The sequence below is a fragment of the Pezoporus wallicus genome, unplaced genomic scaffold, assembly GCF_028554395.1.
Source record: "Pezoporus wallicus isolate ANWC-B61680 ecotype Strahan unplaced genomic scaffold, APGP_CSIRO_Pwel_v1 contig_13737, whole genome shotgun sequence".
NCBI classification, from domain to species: Eukaryota; Metazoa; Chordata; class Aves; order Psittaciformes; family Psittacidae; genus Pezoporus; species Pezoporus wallicus.
In genome coordinates this window covers 558,046-577,637 of record NW_026641629.1, presented here as the reverse complement: position 1 = coordinate 577,637, position 19,592 = coordinate 558,046, and the positions used below count along the sequence as shown (strand labels likewise).

General features: G+C 59.4%; 2 protein-coding genes across 4 annotated transcripts; both read right to left on the bottom strand.

Moving 5' to 3' along the window:
* Positions 1-3,751: 3,751 nt before the first annotated feature.
* On the bottom strand, positions 3,752-10,117 carry CDK5RAP1 (CDK5 regulatory subunit associated protein 1). Of its 3 annotated transcripts, XM_057424770.1 has the most exons (13): positions 9,901-10,117; positions 9,430-9,533; positions 8,969-9,003; positions 7,938-8,041; positions 7,531-7,741; positions 6,618-6,738; positions 6,099-6,329; positions 5,773-5,870; positions 5,622-5,677; positions 5,385-5,515; positions 4,618-4,767; positions 4,060-4,200; positions 3,752-3,938 (listed from the first exon to the last, which is right to left on the bottom strand). In XM_057424770.1, exons 1-13 carry the CDS (start codon positions 10,115-10,117, stop codon positions 3,858-3,860), a joined length of 1,680 nt encoding a protein of 559 aa, XP_057280753.1. In that variant the 3' UTR covers positions 3,752-3,857. The 3 variants fall into 3 exon arrangements, with proteins under 3 accessions (XP_057280753.1, XP_057280755.1, XP_057280754.1); XM_057424772.1 differs by lacking the exon at positions 9,901-10,117 and having other exon boundaries at positions 4,618-4,764; positions 8,969-9,034; positions 9,430-9,561; XM_057424771.1 differs by lacking the exon at positions 9,901-10,117 and having other exon boundaries at positions 8,969-9,034; positions 9,430-9,557.
* A 768-nt stretch (positions 10,118-10,885) lies between these two features.
* On the bottom strand, positions 10,886-18,665 carry LOC130607566 (bactericidal permeability-increasing protein-like). Its single transcript, XM_057424773.1, has 15 exons — positions 18,508-18,665; positions 17,608-17,722; positions 16,973-17,101; positions 16,429-16,584; positions 15,965-16,028; positions 14,194-14,257; positions 13,888-13,979; positions 13,588-13,764; positions 13,422-13,481; positions 13,139-13,306; positions 12,692-12,759; positions 12,448-12,490; positions 12,069-12,132; positions 11,519-11,595; positions 10,886-11,054 (listed from the first exon to the last, which is right to left on the bottom strand). Exons 1-15 carry the CDS (start codon positions 18,620-18,622, stop codon positions 11,001-11,003), a joined length of 1,446 nt encoding a protein of 481 aa, XP_057280756.1. The 5' UTR covers positions 18,623-18,665; the 3' UTR covers positions 10,886-11,000.
* Between the last annotated feature and the right edge of the window lie 927 nt (positions 18,666-19,592).

Genomic DNA, 19,592 nt, shown 5'->3' with positions numbered 1-19,592 from the left:
CCTCCCCTCACGGAGCCCCGGGTGACTCTGCAATAACTCAGGCAGCAGGGGAAAAGACTGGAATAAAAATATCTGGAAGATACGGAGCCATTAATGAAAAGCATCAGAAAATAGATATCAAGTAATGACACCATGGTGAGAGCTTATTAATAGCAAAGGCTAAAGATAAAGCTAATTTAAAGCTGATGAGACAGGACAGCTCATCTCCAGGAGAACAAGAAGTCAATAGCTGGCTGTCAGTACAGGAGCAAATTGCTCGCAAGGGAGGAGGGAAAGGCACAGGCCCCAGAGCAGCAGCTGCTGTGACAGACCTGTGAGATCCACTCTGCATTCACAAAGCCCTGGAGAGCTGGGGGTGCCGTTCACATCCCATTGGAATTCCATGCATAGCCAGCAGCACTCCAGGGTGTTGCCTGGATGGAAATGCTCTCCTGGTGCTGGGTGGGCTGTGGAGCAGCTTGGGGCTGGTGCGAGGACACTGGGATCCAGGCACTGCCCGGTGCTGCGATGGAGAGCACCTCGAGTTGCCAGCACAGAGGAGCTGTGTCTGAAGGAGCCTTTAGGAGCAGCCGTGCCCTTCCTGCTGGAGCCCAACCACAGCCCATTCCCGAAAGGAACAAACTCAAGGTATAAATGAGCTTAGAAACGGAAACCCTGTTAAAACATTCTCTGTGTTGCATTAAATCCCAAAGCTTCACGCAAACACCTTCAGCAATGGTGATGAAAACCCACCGCAGGAGACCCCCATGGACCCCAGCCCGCAGCAGAGGTGGTGCAGGAGGAGGAGGCCGGGGGAAAAGGGCTGGCAAGAGCAGAAGCCTCTCTGCCGCAGTGACATCCCCTGGGCACGGGGAGGGAGCTGCTCCGAGCCTTGGAGATGGGCACAAGGCTGGGCAGGGGTAGAGCAATGATGCTGAGGCTGAGGCTGCCCTCAGGCTGGTGACTGCTGCGGTGAGCTAAGAGCGCCCGCTGCCGCCTGTCCCTCCCTGGGAGCCCAGCCGGGACCTGGGGCCAAACGGGTTTGTTCTCCAGCGCTGCGATGGGCGCCAGAGAACAAACGGGACTGGGGCCAAACGGGTTTGTTCTCCAGCGCTGCGATGGGCGCCAGAGAACAAACGGGACTGGGGCCAAACGGGTTTGTTCTCCAGCGCTGCGATGGGCGCCAGAGAACAAACGGGACTGGGGCCAAACGGGTTTGTTCTCCAGCGCTGCGATGGGCGCCAGAGAACAAACGGGACTGGGGCCAAACGGGTTTGTTCTCCAGCGCTGTGATGGGCGCCAGAGAACAAACGGGACCTGGGGCCAAACGGGTTTGTTCTCCAGCGCTGCGATGGGCGCCAGAGAACAAACGGGCTCCTGTTCTCCCCGGCAGAGACCCCCCTGCACGTGAAGCTGTGTGTGTGCCCGTGGCGATGCCCAGCGCCCGCTGCGAGCGGCGGGGAACACGTGCAGGCGGGGTTGGGAAATCCCGGGCTCAGGAGATGCCAGGGGGCAGCGGCACCCCCGCACCTCGGGGCTGTGCGGGGAAATCCCAGCTGCGGGAGCTGCTGAGGGGTTTGCCCGCGGCTGGCACCGGGCAGGGCTGGCTGCAGGAGGCACGGGAGCCTTGCTGCGTTCCCAGAGGGACCGGGGCAGGAGGAGCCGCGGGGCTGAGCCCGCAGGACGCCGATGGAACCCCAGCCCAGCAGACAGGGAACCACAGAACTCCTGCTGCTTGGCAGCAGCGGGACAGGCTGGAGGGAGCAACGTGCCTTGTGTGAGCTGCTGTGAGCACTGATCCCTGTCAGACACTTACCCCCAAACCTGGCCCCATCCCGCTGTGAATCGGGGGGGAGCTGTGGAATCGAGAGGTGTGAAGGAGAAGGGGTCCTCGGGGCCTCTTTGCAGAGGCTACGTTTGGAATGAGCCTCTGCTTCAATCAGAGACCCCATTAACCCAAATGAGAGGCAGATGTTCCAGGGCAGGGGCCGCAGGGCCCAGCTGGGGGCACACAGGACAGCACAGACCCGCTCCCAGCAGCACTAAGGCTTTGTCACTATGTACTGGTGCTGCTGGGCCAGAGCCATGTCCCGGGCTGTGTCCCCAACCTTTACCAATAGCTACAGCAGAAACCAGGCTCAGGGGGCTCCTCACCAGTGCCACAGCCCATGCCCAGTGCACAAATCAGTAGGAGAACATAAACTTGGAACCAGAGGCGTTTGAACAGCAGAACGAGCAGATAACCCCAAACCCGTGTCCATAAATACCTCCTTTGTTCTGATGTGCTTTTTTTATCCCTGACTTCTGGTCCCGTGGTGTTATTTCTCACAGTTTCCATCCCAAGCGCGTGGATGCGGGAAGGGTGAGCACACAGAGCACTGGCCTGCAGAGAGGAGGGGTTTAGGATGGAGGGTTGGACCTGAGGACTCCTGAGTCATCCCTGAAACAAAATCCCACCCAGCATCCAGCCCATCGTGGTTTCCTCTGGGGAACAGCTCCTGCTGGGCCCAGGAGCAAGCAGAGCCTGGCAGGGGCTGCCTCCAGCTCTTCTCCAGAAGGACAAGAGCAGCTTTCAGATCGTAACAGGGCTGCTGCCTCCTGGGAGCCCTACAGGAACACACCAGAACTTGTTCTGAGCACTTGGTAAGGGCTGAGCTGCATTAGATACACCTCATGAGGACAGTTATGGAACTGGTTGAAATTAAGGCTTTTAAATACTGGTAATAAAAACCTGGGAAGCCTCCTTGCTGGTAACACAGCCCAGAGACTCCCTGCCAAGCCTGGGTACTGATTCCTGGATCTGTGTTTCTCTACAGGGCAGGTACAACTCGTGTTCACACTAACCAGTGCTCTGGTCTGGTCCCCAGCTGTTGTACCACAGCATTCCCACCAGAACCAACCCCTTCCCATTGCAGAGGTTTGCCAAAATACCACAGCCCTTCAGCTCCCAACAGCAGAGTGCACAGGCACAACTGGCTTGGGGGAGGTAAAGCCCCATGGAGCTCTGGGCTCTCCCTGTTCAGGCTGGCAAAAGAAACACAAAGGAATGGGTATGAGGCCCATGTTCAGCCTTCCCAGCAGCCGGATCTGGGGAGCAAATCTTCTGGCAAGTGACACATCCCATCTGTAGCCCCCGAGAAAATCACATTCCTGCTTCCAGGCAGCACCAAAGAACTGATCCAGCCTCCAAGGTCACTGTAAGCACGTCCTAACACAGGCTCCACTGCCTTAAAATCTCAGCCCTAAGGCCAATAAAAACCAAGAGGCGAGGTAAATAGTGAGCACTGTGGCTCCTCAGGGAGCCTGTGGAGCAAGCATGGTCACCTCCCCATCGAAACCCAGCTCTCCTCCTCATCAGGCTCTTGCTCTTACAGTAATGACTGTAAAACCACTGCAGCTGGCCTCATGGAGAGCACCCTGCAGCCATGCTTCCCACCGGGAAGAGGTGCCTGTGGGGAGGAGGTCAGAGCAGGGAAAGGTGCGTGTCAGCCCTTCTGAGGGCCACGGATCAGGCTGCACAGGGATGTGAGCTGAAAGCAGTGCCGCAGGGCACTCCTCCGCCTGAGCTGCAGGAGAGGAGGTGACCAAAGCCAGAGGCCAGCCCTGCAAGGGCAGGCAAAGCCCCAGCACACGTGAAAATACAGCATTACAAGGCACGTGGGTTGGGCAGCTCCCACACAGCTGCCAGCCCTTTCACCTGCAAATGTGCACAGATCAATGAAGGGCAGATTGCTGCCAAACCAGAAATATATGTATTATTATTTCCCACATATTCCGATATACACACAGGGCCCCGATTCTACCCCATCTCCTGACCAAACTTCCTCGTTTCCTCCTGCAGAAACGTGCTGCTTCCACCCAGCAGCAGCAGGGACAGCTCAGTGACACGCTGCAGAGCGCGAGAGGGTTGTGCGGCGGAGTGGAACCCCCCTCAGGGTCTGGGAGCTGGCGGAGGTCACCTGAAAGGAACGGCAAAAGGAACAGAGTGAGGAGGATCTGTGCTAATTTTAGGCTCCCCTGGCAGCAGCGGCTCTGGAGAACAGCAAGGAAAAGAGGGACCAAGCACTGCAGTCAGGTCACCTTCACCAGCACGTAGTCCCCTGGCTGGGCCCTGGCCAGAGCCTGGCACCCGGCAGCATCCTCCACCTCGGCATCGGGGAAGATCACCTTGATGTTGCCATCGTTCCTGCCACACAGCTCCAAGGCAGAGCGCTTGCTGGGCTGAAAGGAGGACAGGGAACATTACCTGCCTGGCAGCAGCTCTGATTCACTGCTGGGCTTTACTGCCTCAGGAATTAATTGAGCACTATTGCCAGCATTAAAATCCCCACTGCACACTGGTAAGCTTGCCATGTTAGCAAGTCCTCTGGCTGAGCTGCTGTGCTGACGCCCCCACACCAAAGCCAGTGTTTCAAAGCCTGCCCTAATTCAGTACTTAGCCAGAGACATGTCTCTAACCTATCCCACCCCCTGTGCTCAGCTCAGGGCTCTAGAAAAGACAGGCTGGGTGAAGCTTAAGTGTGAAGACACAGTCATGGAGTCCTAGGATTGTGTGGGGAGAGAAGGGAGGGCAGAAGTGATGATTGCTGTGTACAGCCTAAGAGGGGGGGAAGAGGACTCTGTCCCAGGCACACTCACCCCCTCCACCAGCACCAGCTGACACTGCCCCACCATGGCCTCGTTGGCCCTTGCAGCCTCCTCCCGAAACACAGCGATGAGCTCCTGCAGCCGCCGCTGCTTTACCTCTGCGGGCACGTCGTCCTGCAGGCGGTGAAACGCCCGGGTCTTCTGTGAAGAGACACAGCAAGACTGGCCTCAGTAACCAGAGACCACAGCCTGGTCTGCCCCAGCCAGCTCAGCTGCTCCTCCAGCAACAGCTCTCCACACATGAGTTTGCATTTACAACCTCAAGGAATGTTTTCAGGTGCTAAGCAGCAACATCTCAGTTCCTTGTTCTTTCTGCAGCACCTTTTTGGTGCACTGAGCATCAGTGGCTGTGTGGAGCAGCTCTGCAGCTCCTATGAGATGTCTGTTGCCTGTTTGTCCACAAGGACAGACAACAAATTCTGCCTCTTCTAGTCCCATGTGATGAAAGCCGACGTATATTCCTTACATTTCTCAACCTCCTGTCCTCTATCCCATCAGCACCACACTTTGGAGAGGATTCTAATGGAGACCTGTCAACTACCCACTCTTCCCACAGAAATTCCTTCTGAAAATTCACTTCTCTCCAGACTCAATTGACAGAGCCTCTGTCCCTGAGCTCCAGCCCAGCTCCATCAGCACAAGTTCTCGAGAAATAACACACCCACAGCCAGGTCTCTGCAGGACAATGTGTTGTGGGAAACGACTCAGGAGCTGATGCCCAGAGGTAACAAGCCTGCTCCATCACGTCCTGCACTCACCTCTCTCATGCTGTAGGCAAACAGGAAGCCCACGTTGTAGCGGACATCCTGCAGCAAAGACACAGTCTGCTGGTGATCTTCTTCTGTCTCTCCACAGAAGCCGGCAATGAAATCGCTGCTTAAGCTCACCCCTGGAACAGAGACACAGCTTTACACCTCCTCAAAGAGGAGAGGAAGGATCTGCTTGAGAAAAGACTAAGCTGTGCTCAGCTCAGACCAGCCAAAGGGAACACTTGCCTGGAATGGAGTCACGCACGTGGTGTACAAGCTCCAAATACGCTTCTCTTGTGTATCTGCAATGAAGAACACATGGATTTGCTCATCAGAAACCCATGACTGGTGAGGAGAAACCAGCAGCCAGGATCAGGGGGCAGGGCACAGGACTCACCCCCGTCGCATGGCCTCCAGGACTCGTGTGCTTCCGCTCTGGGCTGGGAGGTGAAGCTGTTTGCAGATGTTGTGTCGCTCCTGGATAAGCTGCAGGACCTGCAATGAGCAACAAGGAGGCAACATCGCAGAGAGCTCAACTCTACCAGGATGCCAAGGGGAAAGCCAGCAAACTGCAAGCCTGACAGCTTTAGCACAGACATTCCCCCTCCCAGGAGCTGCTGTTCCCGTTCTGGGGTTCAGCATTCCCTTTGGGAAGGAAGCACAGCCCACACATAGCGGTTCAGAGCCTGCCTACAGCAGTCCAGGTGTTCATTTCACACTTGCCTCATCAGGGAAGTCCTTGGGGTGTGGGGAGGTGAAACGGATCCTCATTTCTGGATCAATCCTGGACACCTGGTCCAGGAGATGTGCGAAGCGCAAACCGCCTGGCTTGGCTCTGTAGACTGTGCTAAAGCCACGGCTGAGGCCTGGGGCTGCCGCCGACTGAAACTGCACCTCAGACATGTCTCGGAAGCTGTTGACGTTCTGACCCAGGAGGGTCACTTCTTTCACCCCCTACAACAACAAACGGAGGGAAACCACCATAACCCCGTCAGGATGGCTACACTGCAGGCAGCCATGGCTCTACTCTTACTTCCAGGAGCAGCCTCCAAAGGAGGCCCTCCCTTCCCTGCCTGGCTCAGAGCATTACAAGGGGAATCAAAAAGCCACTGGTGGAGCCCTATGGTAACCTCATCTCTGCAGATAAAGGCGGTGCATTCAAAGGTACCACTGAAAACACCTGCACTGAGAAACAGCCCTCCTCGCATGGCTTGGGACAGGAGGGGGGAGGCTGTGCCGCACCTGATCCGAGAGCATCCTCACTTCCTGCAGGATGGACGCAATGGGGCGGCTCCTTTCCCGGCCACGAGTGAAGGGCACGATGCAGTAACTGCACATGTTGTCACAGCCCCGCATGATCGATCTGCCAAGAGCAAGCACAGGTCATTCCACCATCGCTCTGGAAGAGTCATCCCCAGTGCATCCACTCCTGCTTCATCAACCACTGCCTTTACCGATGCCCTCAGCGTGCAGCACACACAGCACGAGCTCTGAACACAGCTCTCACACACCGCTCCAGCCAGCTCTGGCTTCTGCTCACCCCCAGCCAACACCTCCTCATTCTTCATGCATGTTTCCAAGAAACTTGGAAGTTGCTGAAGCACAGACTTGCACCACAGCCTGGCAGGGATGAGAGATCCTTCTGCATCCTGTGCCTACAGAGGGTGATACCGTCCCTGTCTCTTTGGCCACACAGCAGAATCTGATCACAAGTTTAGGAGTCTTATTATCAAAACTAAACAAATGGAAATGAAGCCAACAAGTTACAGCTCATGGAGGGTTAGAAGAATTAAATAGGAGAATGTGTGACAGGACGTGGCAGAAGGGAGGAGGAGAGGCGCAGGCTTCAGAAAGGTACAGACAGCAGTGGGACAGGAATCACTCAGTGCAGTGCCAGGCTTAGACAACCAGCACTCTCCAAGGAGAGCATGAGCAGCCCACAGCCAGGCAGAGCACAGGCAGCCTCTCCAGGGCTCAGTCACACAGTGAAGCAGCAGCAAACAGTCTGGTAGGCTCATGCTTCTGGGCTGCTGGGAGCAAGTGCAGCCAGGCATTACATCTCCTGGGTAGCTGCTGCCACTGACGTGTCTGCTCTGCACAGCAGCATTTCCAAACCAGAGCCACAGAAACATGCACAGGAAAAAGAGGTACTTACACAAACGCTGTCGTGCCACCTGCACTAGTCTGGACAGGCAGAATGTCTGCATAGGTCTCATCTAGTGACAGCAGGACATTGGCAGCTTGTTGGCCAGACTCTGCCACGGCCAGCAGCCGGGGGAGGTCACGGTATGCATCAGGGCCTGCCACAATGTCCACCAGCTTCTCTCTGTGCAGAATCTCCTCCTTTAGCCTCTCAGCCATGCATCCTGCCATCAAAGGAGAAAGGTCCTCGTGAGGAAGTGCCCACCCTCCATCACACTCCTGCACCCCTTTGCTGGCTATTTCCACCCCGCAGCAAAGGCTTGGAGCTGCCAGAGGGGAGGAGGAAACACAGCACAAGGGGCAGTGGCACCACGAGGGGCCAGGGCACACAGTGTGTGCTGCCCAATGCTGCACAGGTACCCAGGATCCCGATGCGCAGGGGGGAGCCAGCCTGCTGCTGCCGCCGGGCCTTTAGCGCGCTGAGGTGCCGCAGGCGGTTCCAGATGGCCTGCTCTGCCTTCTCCCTGGAGCCAGGAAAACAGCCGTTACTCCAACAGCCCCCCGGCCTGAAGCAGCCCCAGTGCTTTGAGAGGGGAACTGAGCTCAAGCCAGGGAACCATCCACCACATGGAAGCGTCTGTGCTGTGTGCACTATGTCTTATCTACCATGGTTTGTCTCGCTCGGCAGCACCTGCGCTGCAGAAACAGCTCAGGGACTAAGCTCTAGTGGAGAAAAAGCCTGGCTGAGGCAGGCGACAGCGAGCACGCTGCAGGCGACAGCGAGCACGCTGCAGGCGACAGCGAGCACGCTGCAGGCGACAGCGAGCACGCTGCAGGCGACAGCGAGCACGCTGCAGGCGACAGCGAGCACGCTGCAGGCGACAGCGAGCACGCTGCAGGCGACAGCGAGCACGCTGCAGGCGACAGCGAGCACGCTGCAGGCGACAGCGAGCACGCTGCAGGCGACAGCGAGCACGCTGCAGGCGACAGCGAGCACGCTGCAGGCGACAGCGAGCACGCTGCAGCCATCGTCTGCATTCAGAAAAGACAAGCAAAGCTCCCTAGAATTCATACCCCGAATTGCCCCTAAATGGTTCCCCTGTTTCTGAGGGGGGACCCAGTGCCAGAGGCGGTCACTTGCAGAGAAGACAGAACAGCATTTAAAAATAATGATCAGCATCATCAAGGCACCAAACTGTGCAGGTCTGCACCTGCCCCCAGCCTGTTCATAGGGCTCACAACACTGAAGAACTTCTTCCCACTACACAGAAAAGTAATTCATGGCACAATTCACGTTACACATCCCAGCATCACTCAGCTCTACCCTCAGCTACCCAGGTAGTTTCCCATCTGCATCCTCCTCCTCTCGCACGACACATTCATTAACTTGGTTTTGAAATGGCAGCTCCTCAAACACTGTCCCAAAGCAGCAGTGACAGAAGCTTCCTTACCTGATGGAGCAGGTGACCAGGAGAATCACGTCTGCCTGGATTGAAGGACAAAAGAGGGAGAAGAATCTGTAACAGCCAGGTGCTAACTGCTACCCCCTGCAGGGTAACCCGAGGGGGCAGATCAGAAAAATCACTTAAAGCAGTGGAAAGGATCTGCCCAAGTGTGTGGTGGTTTCAACAAAAAAGGTGCAAGAAACTACCAGCAGAGTATTCCACTACATGAGAGAAGCTGACTCAAAGACGAGTCAGGAGCATCCCACTGTGCCCAATCCCTCTCCAACAGAGCGAGCCCAGCAGTTGAAAGGAAAAAGCCAGCCCACAGCTTTCCAGCACACTTATTAGACGCTTCCTTCTCTCCAAAGAACTTCAGCTACAAAGATCCCAGCACTCCCCAGGGCTCTGCTCCAGACAAGGGCTGGGACTCGCAGGCATGGCAGCAGCGCGCTGCCAACGGGGCTCACCTCATCCAGCTGCTTTGTCCGGGTGTAACCGCTCTTCTGCAGGATGGCCCAGGCGATCTCGGTGTCATTGACGTTCATCTGGCAGCCGTACGTCTCCAGGTACACTGCAACACAGGCGCTGGGATGCAGGAGCCTGTTCCCGCCACCTTCCCTAGAGGAAGGCACCTGCAGCCCCACCACTGGGCGGCACCAAGGCTGCCTTCGCCTGCAGCCCGCACCGCAAGGGTAAACCAGGCACAAAGATGAGCACACAGAGGTGCCGGAGCAGCCGGGTCCCCAGCGCAGCTTCACAGCGGGGAGCCGCCAACGAGCCGGGCTCGTCCAACCCCTCCAGGGCCCCGCTCCCCCGCACACGGACTCCGCGCCCCGGGCCCCACCGGCCCCCACCGCAGCCCCAGCGGCGGGCAGCGCAAACGGGCACGGCCCCGCAACACCCCTGCGGGGGAGCGGCGGCACCGCAGCCCCACGGACCTCTCCCGCTGCCGGGGGCAGGGCCCGGCTCCAGCGGCGGCTCCGGCGGCCGCTCCCCCTTGGCGGCTCCCCTCAGGAAGTGCCGCAGGTCCGGCCCCGAGGGCAGCGTGGCCCCGCGCCGCTGTCCCGGCCCGCAACGCTCCCGCCGGGCAGCCCCGCGCCGGGCAGCGGCCCCGGCCGAGCGGAGGAGCCCGGCGGCCCGGCCCCAGGGCAGCATGGCCGCGCCGGGTGCGGCGGAGCCTTTAGCGGGACGGACCGGTCGCGGCCCCGCCATAAGCGGTCCCACCCCCATCCCTGGCCCCGGCGCTGCGTTCCGCGCTGCCGCTGTTCCGCCCCGCCGCGGAAACGTGAAGTAACGGTGAAAATACCGTTGTTAATAACGGTGTTTGTTAATAACGGTGTTAATGACGCTGTGTTAATAGCGGTGTTTGTTAATAAAGGTGTGAATACCGTTGTTAATAACGGTGCTCGTTAATAAGGGTGTTAATAACGGTGTTTGTTGTTAACGGTGTTAATGACGGTGTGTGTTAATATCGTTGTTAATAACGGTGTTAATGACGGTGTGTGTTAGTATGGTTGTTAATATCGTTGTTAATGACGGTGTTAATGACGGTGTGTGTTAATATCGCTGTTAATATCGTTGTTAATGACGGTGTTAATGACGGTGTGTGTTAATATCGTTGTTAATATCGTTGTTAATGACGGTGTGTGTTAATATCGCTGTTAATATCGTTGTTAATGACGGTGTGTGTTAATAGCGTTGTTAATGACGGTGTGTGTTAATAGCGTTGTTAATGACGGTGTTTGTTAATGACGGTGCTTTAGGGCTTCACCATGGCCGCGGGGCTGCAAACAGCCGGTACGAGCTCCGACAGACACCGCTCCGGCACAGCCGCCTTTATTGCCGCCCGGGGGGGACCGGGGGCGGGATGGGACCAGGGGCAGGATGGGACCGGGGACCCGGCGGGGGGATCGGGATTCGGCCCCGGGTGGTGCTGCCCGGTCCAGGACATGAGCTGATGTCTTCAGCGCCAGCAGCAGGGCGCGGGAGGAGGGAAGGGGTGAAGGGAACAGGGCTGGTGCTCGAGGTCCTTGCGGCTCTATCTCCGTCCCCGGGGCTGGTACTGGACGTCTGCTCCGAGCAGCAGGAAATTCTGGGAGGGAAAGAATAAAACCACGAGGCTGTGACAGGCCCTGGCACCTGTGTTCCCCAGCACGCCCCCATCGCGGGAGGGAGCGTGGTTCTGATAGCCCGCAGCTTAATTCTAGCCCTGGAAGGGCGCTGGAGACGTTTCACAGCCATGCCTTGCAATAGGGCCACTCAGCACCCCCATCGTGGCACCGCCCTGGGGCTCCCCCAAGGCCCCCACAACAGGGGCTTCGCCCCAGGACCCGGCAGGGCTCCTTCCACCACGTCTGGCAGGCGCTGCCTGACCCACCGCAGGCAGATGTGTGCAGTGGGTGCTCACACGCAGCACCCCAGCTGCACGGGGCTGTGTGCTCTAAGTGTAATGGGCAACGCAGACCCTGGGTTTAAGAACAGGAGAATGATGCGTGGTTCCTGCTGCCCACCATGGGGGGGGGCCGGTTCTGCACCCCGAGTGCTCCCCTCACTCACCTGGTGAAACCCCACGAGGATGTTGGAGAGCTGTATCCTGTCTGGCAGTGGCAGAGGGAAGCCCTGCGCTAACCTCTCTGCAAAACACAACACACGCGGCCATGCTGGGATGGCAATGGGAGCAAGAGGGAGCAGGGGCTGTGCAAAGCGGGCACCTGCCTCCCCCTAACCCTTCCTTCACCCATGTGCCCAGGGCAGGCAGAGGAAATTCCTCCCAAGCTCCACAGCCAGGCTGGGGGACATGGTGTCACTGCTGTGCCTGGACCCCAGCCCGGCTCTGGCCTGAGTTGCTGGGGAGTCACGAGAAGCAGCGAGCGGGGCAGAGGGGCTGGAAGGCATTAGGATGTGCATCGTGCTCATGTCCTCCATTGCATTCACTGCTGGGTGCACATCACAGCACCAAGAGGCTCGCGACCCCTCTGCCCGCAGGCACTTGTGGGCTTCACCCATGGATCAGGCTTGGCAATGGGGATTTAACTGAGGAGCTGGACCCGCTTGGATGGAGCAACGTGCCTGGCTGCAGCACCCCAGCCCCGCAGCAGGTTCTCACCGTTAAGACGTGGGAGCAGGATGCTGGAAGCCAGGACGTTCATGATGGACTGCAGCATTCGTACCTGAGGAGCAGGAAGAGGGGAAGGAGAAGAGCTTTAGGCTGTGGGAGAGCAGGAGATGGCACGGGAGGGTAATCGGGGAAAGGAAAGGAGACGAGGAGCTGCAGTGGGCACACACTTTGCCAGAGACCAGCAGCTTTGGCCATGCTGGCAGGGTAGGAAGTGTAGGGGTGAGGGAGGCAACAGCATCTGGCTCTGCACCCTGGGTGCACCCCAGCTCCCGGTGTTGGGGGGCAGAGGGGAGTGAACCCTCTCCTTGCCCCCCAGCAGGCTCTTGCCTCCATGCTGCGGCTCTGCTCATGGTCAGGGATGGTTTACCTGGAAAGTGCCCACATCCGAATGCTTCAGAGAGAGCTTCAACCTGCACAGGGACAGCAGTGGTGCTGTGGCAGTGTCCCAATGGAGGGGCACGTCCCACCCATTCATTGCACATGGATCCTGCTCCCTCCAGCCCCAACCCATCCCCTCCACACCAGGTCCACATTCTGGGATCTCCCCACCTCACCTCTGTCCCCAGAGCCCAGAGGCACCCCCAGCCCCCCCGGCTGCTCCCCCTCCGTACCTGCCCACCTTCAGGCTCCCAACGATGTGGCCAGATTTCACGTCGATGACAGCGGACACGTTGCCTGTCTGGGAGAGAGCAGAGCTCTGGCAGTGCTCCCCCCACACCAGGCACCCAGCCATGGCTCTGAGCAGCCAAAAGGCAGCAGGACGCTGCCCATCCAGGGTGCCTTTCCCACAGCATTAAACCTGGCTTGTGCCAGCTCGGCTGTCTTCTGCTGGGGACATCCCCACTACACCAGGACCGGGCGGTGCCAGGCAGCCCCCGGCACCTCCCCGGCAGGAGCTCGCAGCAGTGGCTCAGCGCTGCTGAGCGCAGCAGGGGGATGCTGCACAGCCCAAATCTTTGTCCCACTGGGATGCAGGGCAGGGCTCATGGGCACACAGCAGCACCTAAAGCTGTGCCTGCACCCTGAGCTGCCCCAGCAGGGCCGCAGTCACAACTCACCAGGCTGAGGAGGAAGAGGGGAGCCAGGGTGGAGTTGGGAAGGATGGCATAAGCCTGGATATCCACAACAGGCTTGAGGGAGAGCCCATCCGGTCCGATGGTCAGGAACGGGGCGGAAGGGGCGGACAGCCTGACCTTCATCTCCATGTGTGGGTACATCTCCTCCAGCTGCAGAGGGGCAGGGAGAGGGCAGGGACAGCAGCACAAAGCCCCATCCCTGGGGGAGAGCACTTTGCATGGAGCAAAACACAGGAGCTGTGGGGAGGCAGGGCCGGGCACTCACCTGGGGAATGAAGGCTGAGAAGGTGGAGGTGTTCAAGTGGAACTCAACGCCCTTTGGGATCTGTGCCAGAACAGTCACACCAGGGCAATGCGGCACAGCCGAGCCCATGGCGAGCTCAGCGCCCATGGCCCCGGCAGGGCCAGCCCCGTCCCCCTGCGCTGCTCACCACGGAGTTGGTGATCTCAAAGACCAGCGCCCCGCCCGCGTGGTAGGCGAAGCTGGCTGTGTTGAAGAAGTAGCTGGAGGCTCCAAAGTAAACCATGCGGTCGTGGTCCGGGGGCAAGGCCAGCGCCAGCGGAGGGAAGGGGACGGCGGAGCGGTGAGCCAGGGAGAAGAATTCACCCTGGAGAAGCAGAGAGCAGGGGGTGGTGGGACTGGCACTGGCAAAGAGCACCTGCAGCAGGTGCCTAAACCTGGTCCCCACCGCCTGTGGGAAGGCATTGGCTCTCCCAGGGCAGCCTCTCACCTTCAGGTCCACGTCCAGGGACTGCGCAGTAGCAGTTGGGGGTGCCACCAAGGAGTAATCGATCCCAGCCACGGCATCAATCTGGGCTGTGACTGTAAAACAACAGCTTCATGTGTGCTTGCTTCTATTCAGAAGCAAAACCTCCCGTTTCCCTCCTGGCAGTTTCTGAGCCGCTGCTGCACCGAGGGATGCTCTGGGTCCCCCGGGTACGGCAGCTGCATCCCCACCAGTGACACAGGTAAAGCAGAGTCCCCATGGCCGGGGCATGCTGTGAGCTGCCCCCCAAGCCCCGTGCAGCCCCGGTACCTGGCAGGGTCTGGGCGTAAGGCTGGAGCTCGCTGCGCACAGACTTGGCCACGCTCTCGCAGACCTGCGGGAGGGAGAGGGCGAAGCTGGGCAGGGGCAGGGAGCGCAGCCCAGGCTGTGCCCAGGCAGAGCCGCAGCCCAGGGCTGGCTTCACCCTTGCAAGAGCTCATTAAATAAAGGGCACTCGGAGGTGGTTGTCTCTGTTCAGCAGGCAGCACCTTAGCGCAGCGGCCATGACACAGGCAGGGTTTGTGCCTGCAAACAGCTGCTTGCAGCAAGCTCCCCACGCACAGCCCAGCTCCATGGGGCCCTCAAAAGGAAGCTCCCTCGTGCCCTCACACTCTTTCCTATGGCCCATGCTGGAATGGGCTGTGCTGAGCAGCCAAGACCTGGCTGAGGCGGAGCAGCTGGAAGAGCTGATCCCCCCGCAGGGGCACTGATAGCACTGACAAAGCAGCGCTGCCGTGAGCTCCTACAGCCAGGACAGAGAGCAGGTCCCTCTGCTGCTCTCATCCACGGCTGAAGCCTTGGCGTTGCAGCAGGATTTAACTGCAGGCTAAACACTAGCCCAGGAAATTCACTGCAGGAGATAATCTGCACAAGGTCTCTTCCAGCGCTTCCACATAACGGCACAAACAGCCATCGTCTGCCTCACCGGGCATCCAGCCTGCAGCAGCAGAGGGATGCGGAGCTGCAGAGGAGCAGTGACCCCACTGACAGCAATGCAGCCACTGGTTGTGCAGCACCGGGGAGGAAGAGGAGGGACAGAGCCCTGAGCATGGCATTATTGACATATTTCTGCTCTGCCCAGTGCCCAGACGATATTCCTCTGTCTGTGCTGGAAACACCCATTGCTGCCTGGGAGCACAGAGCTCCTTTGGAGACCCAAAGCCCTCCTTCCATGAGGCAAAACAGCAGAAAGGGCCTTCAAGCTCTGGCTTGGCTCCTTTTGCCAGCCCATCTGCTGCTACAGCTCCCAGAGGCCTTGGGAATGCCAATGCATGGCACTGGGAATAGCGCCCGGGCAGGATGGGGTCTGTTGTGGGAGTGGGATTTGCCTGCTCTCCAACTGCTTCCTTCCTGAGCAAGGGTCGCATCCAGGGAGGCTGTAACTCTGCCAGTCGGCCTTGTAGTAATTACAGCTAACAGCTTGGGCCTTGTCTTGCTGCAGGACTCCTGCATGTAGGTTCCTGCACTGGTTTTGGGGCCTCCCCACTAAAACAAGATGGGAAGTGTCAAGTCCAGAATGAGAGTTCCCCCCCCCGTGCTCCCCAAAGCAGAGCGCAGGCGTTTAAAGGACAGCTCTGACCAGGTTTCCTCTGCTGCACCGGGCTTGGCCAAGGCATAAGATCCAATTAACCGACCACATGGAAAGGAAAGTCTTTGTTCATTAGGAGCCAATTACTCTGGCTTTGGCAGCAGCTGCAGGTTTTGGATCCAGCCCCAGGCACACGATGCTGCGGGGGCTGCAGTTACAATCATAGCAGGCTTTGGGTTGGAAAGAACCTTAAGATCATCCAGTTCCAACCCCCTGCCACGGGCAGGGACGCCTCACAACCATATTGCCCAAGGCCCTGTCCAACCTGGCCTTGGACACTGCCAGGGATGGAGTTAGCGGTGCCCATTCCTCTGGTTCTCACCAGATGGATAGCATGCCTGTGGACTCTGGCTCCAGTCACATCCCTGCATGTGCTCTGGTCCCTCATCAGCTACAAGCAGAGGCTAAAGAAGACCTGAAAACCCGGGGCTCTGCCCTCCTTCCCTCACCTACCTTGCTTTCCAGGATCTTCCGGAACCTGGACTCAATAGCTTTATGGAACAGGTTGTAAAGCCACCTGCAGAGAAAACCAGAGAGGAGTCCTGCTTTATGCAGCTCAGAGGCTGCTGCAGTACTTGCCCGGGAAACAGGAACACTAATGATGCAGGACACTGGGAAACATCATTCCCACAGCAAGCTGGCATCTGGCTTTGCCTCAGGGTTTATATTTGCAAACACGCTTGCAACCCCCTGCACACACGTCCAGTGACTGCCTTAAATCCCCCCTAAACATGCAGGGTAAATTCAGGCCGGTTTTCAGCTCGTGCAGCTGCACACTTGGATGAGGACAGTGCAAGAGGCCAGAGCGGGCTGGTGCGGGCAGCCTGCAGGGCAGCCCCCAAGGCACGCAGCTATTCCAGCATCCTGCTCCTGACACCAGGGCCCGGCAGCCACGTTCCCGCAGCGCCGTCACGTACCCAAACTTGCCCGAGAAGTGCACGCGGATGCTGGAGATGCGGGTGCTGCAGGCGGAGGTGTCGATCGTGGGCTTCCCGGAGGCCTCACTGCCCAGCCTCAGGTGGATTTTGATGTAGACGTTCTCCACCCTCAGGTCAAAGGAGCCGTGGTCCCGGCTGCAGGGACGGGACGAGAAAGGGACGGTTCTCGGTGCCTGTGCCTGGCCAAGTGGCACCAACCTTTCCCCACCCCCTGTCCCTGCAGGCGCTCAGGAAGGTGCCCCCAGTGCAGGCAGGTAGGAGGGACCGTCCCTCACACCCCAGGTGCCACAAGAGGGGAGATGGCTTCACGTTGTCTCCCCAGGCACTTGGCAAGCAGGATAACCACTGTGGGCAGCTCTGGGGGCTCCTGCCATTGGAGGGGCCTGGCTCCTGTCAGGAACACAGCGGCTGCAGGACAGACTCTGGAGAGAGCAAAGCCAGAGCTGCCAAAACAGCAGGAGAAAGGAGAGGAGAAGGAACCTGTCCAGAGCCAGGGCAGGGAGCGGAGGAGCCAGGCACGCACATGAAGTGCATCTTCACCCGCCAGTTCCCGTCCAGCTCGGCGAAGGCATTGGAGATGGAGACCTGGAGGCCCACGCCGGGGACCAGCGAGACCCGTGAGTAGGGCAGGTGGAAGCCGCGCAGGGACAGCCTAAACAGAAACCAGCGACAGGCACAAGTCACGTCAGAGCGGGGCTCATGCCCGGGCACACGGCAGCATCCCAGCTCCCGTCCTGCCAGCACAGCGATGCCTGGCAGGGGTGCACAGCACAGCGTGATGGTGCCCTTAGAAACATGGTCCCTGCAGCCACCCAAACCAGCTCAAAACCCAGCGCTGCAGGAGCTGAGGGGTGCAATGGGGCAGTGAAGAGCTTGGATCTCCACAGGGACCAAACTCCTGCTCCCATGGGCAAAGCCACCTCCACCCACCGGGCTTCAAAATCCTCATCCCCTTCATCCTCATTCCCCTTTCCCCCTTGCACAAGGGGTGAAGCAGGAGAGTCACTGCCTGCCCAGAGGACAGGGCCAGCACCTCAGAGAGCTGTAGAGGGGACAGGATGCTCCTCATAGCTGCGAGGTTCCCCATCCTCTTCCTCCCTCCTGCCCCTCGCAGAGGCTGGGGTGCAGTTTGCTGCTCCAGGCACTGGCAGAACTCACCTGGAGACCTCGTACTGCACCTTCCCCACGTGCCAGACGCGGAAGTCACCCGAGATGTCCGGCAGCTTCAGCTGGGCCAGCTCCTTCTCCAGGACCGCGATCCCATGCTGATGGGCTGCAGGGGCAGAGGGAGAGCATCATCCCCACCACACACTTCCCATGGGAGCGGGGAGGACGCACAGCAAAAGGGTTAAAGGAAACATGCAGGCGATGCCCTGGCTGCTTTCCACCTCCCAGGCTACCTTTAAAGCTTATCTGGGTGCACTGAGCCCTGTGAGCACATGGGCAGTGCTGCTGAAGCCCCAGAGGAAGGTGGTGGCCAGGCACTGGAAGGGGAGAGAGGTCCCAGTCCTCGCTGGGTGCGGGGTGAGGTGTGCAGAGGCACCATGCTGCTCCATGCCCAGCCCGGGCTAGCAAAGCTGGATGGAGCACACGTCCCAGGGAGCAGCACAGCACGAGCAGGAGCCGCATCCCTGCATCCGCCTGGGAAGGGGAGTCACGTCCCTGCTCCCGCACAGCTGGGATTGCTGCCGGCTAAATGAGCTGTTCCTCGTGGAGTGTATTTCAATCCATAACAGCGCTCCACTGGAGCCGGGCTCTGCCTGCCTCAGTAACACCCGCACGGGGCCCATCCATCTCTGTCAGTGCCCCCCTGCAGCTCCCACCTCCGCAGCTCTCTCCTCCAGGGCTCAGGGCTCTGCTGCCCCGGCACTTGCCATGAGAGCAGCACCCTCTGCCCTGCGCCTGTCCCAGCCGGGGGATGCACCGGTGGGAAGCAAGGAGCAATGGTGCCTTTGGCACCTCCAGCCAAGGCTCCTGTCCTGCCCCAGGACCCTGCACCCAGCTCCATGCCTCAGCCCCAGCACACCTGCAAGCAGGGAAACGAGCAGCCAAACCCACCATAGTCCAAGCCTGCCTGGGTGATCCTCACCACAAAGCCGGGGTTGGCGGCCCTGGCGAGTGCCAGGCACAAAGCCAGCGCCCCGCAAGCCACGGCCAGGCTCTGCGCTCCCATCCCGGCTGCCCCGCGGTGCCGCAGTGCCCGGCTCTCCCTGCCTGCGCTGCCTTTATACCCCTGCCAAAACGGGAACCGGGGCTGAGGGAGGCGTCGGAGCCGCTGCCACAGCCGGTGCGGGACGGCCCCGGAGCCCCACAGCTTCCTGCTTGGCCACCGCCCGGCTCCTCTGCACTGCTGGCACCCGTGCCTATGGCACGGCACAACGTGGCACAGCATGGCATGATATGGCCCGGCACGATACGGCACAGCATGGCACACCGGCAGCGTGCCCGGTGCCTCTCCTCACAGGCAGGGAAATCCGGGCGGCAAGAGCTCGGTGTCCAGCTCCCCGTGGGGTGCAGCCCCGCTGCGGGCAGGGTTTGCCTCACGGGGCTGTGTTCTCGCTGCCTGCTCTGCTCTGCCTCTGCCAAGCCCGAGCCATCCGCCAGCCCTGCTGCCTCCTCACTCCACACCACAGAGCTCGGGTCTGCCCTGGGCTCGAGCTGCTGCTGTCAGCACAGACCCACCAAAGGCTCCGGTGAAACCAGAGCAGCGCTGGGGCACAGCAAGGGCTGAAGGAAGAGAGTTATGGTTTCTCATCGCATATGGGCAGACCCTGGAGTCCCCCTACACCCAGCAAGGCTGTGAAAGGGCTGGGCATGGGGGGCAACCAAACCATGAGGGTGCCCAGCACAGGGCAGCCGTGCACAGGAGGACACATCCAGCCCACCAGGATCACATCCCAGCGGCAAAACTTGCGGGGCCCTGACATGTCACAGCTCTTGGGCTGGGGATGAGGGCAGGAGCTGGGGGCAGGCAGGGGTAGGGGGGCACCCTTGGGGTCTCCAGCAGGGAGATCCAGGCTGGCCGGACCCTCACACGGGCTGTGGGATGGAGCTGAGTGAAGAAATGATTTAAGTGACTTTCATTTCCCGTTGGGGAGGTGGCGGGAGCAAGCAGAGGAAGCCCACGGCCGCTGATGCGGGCA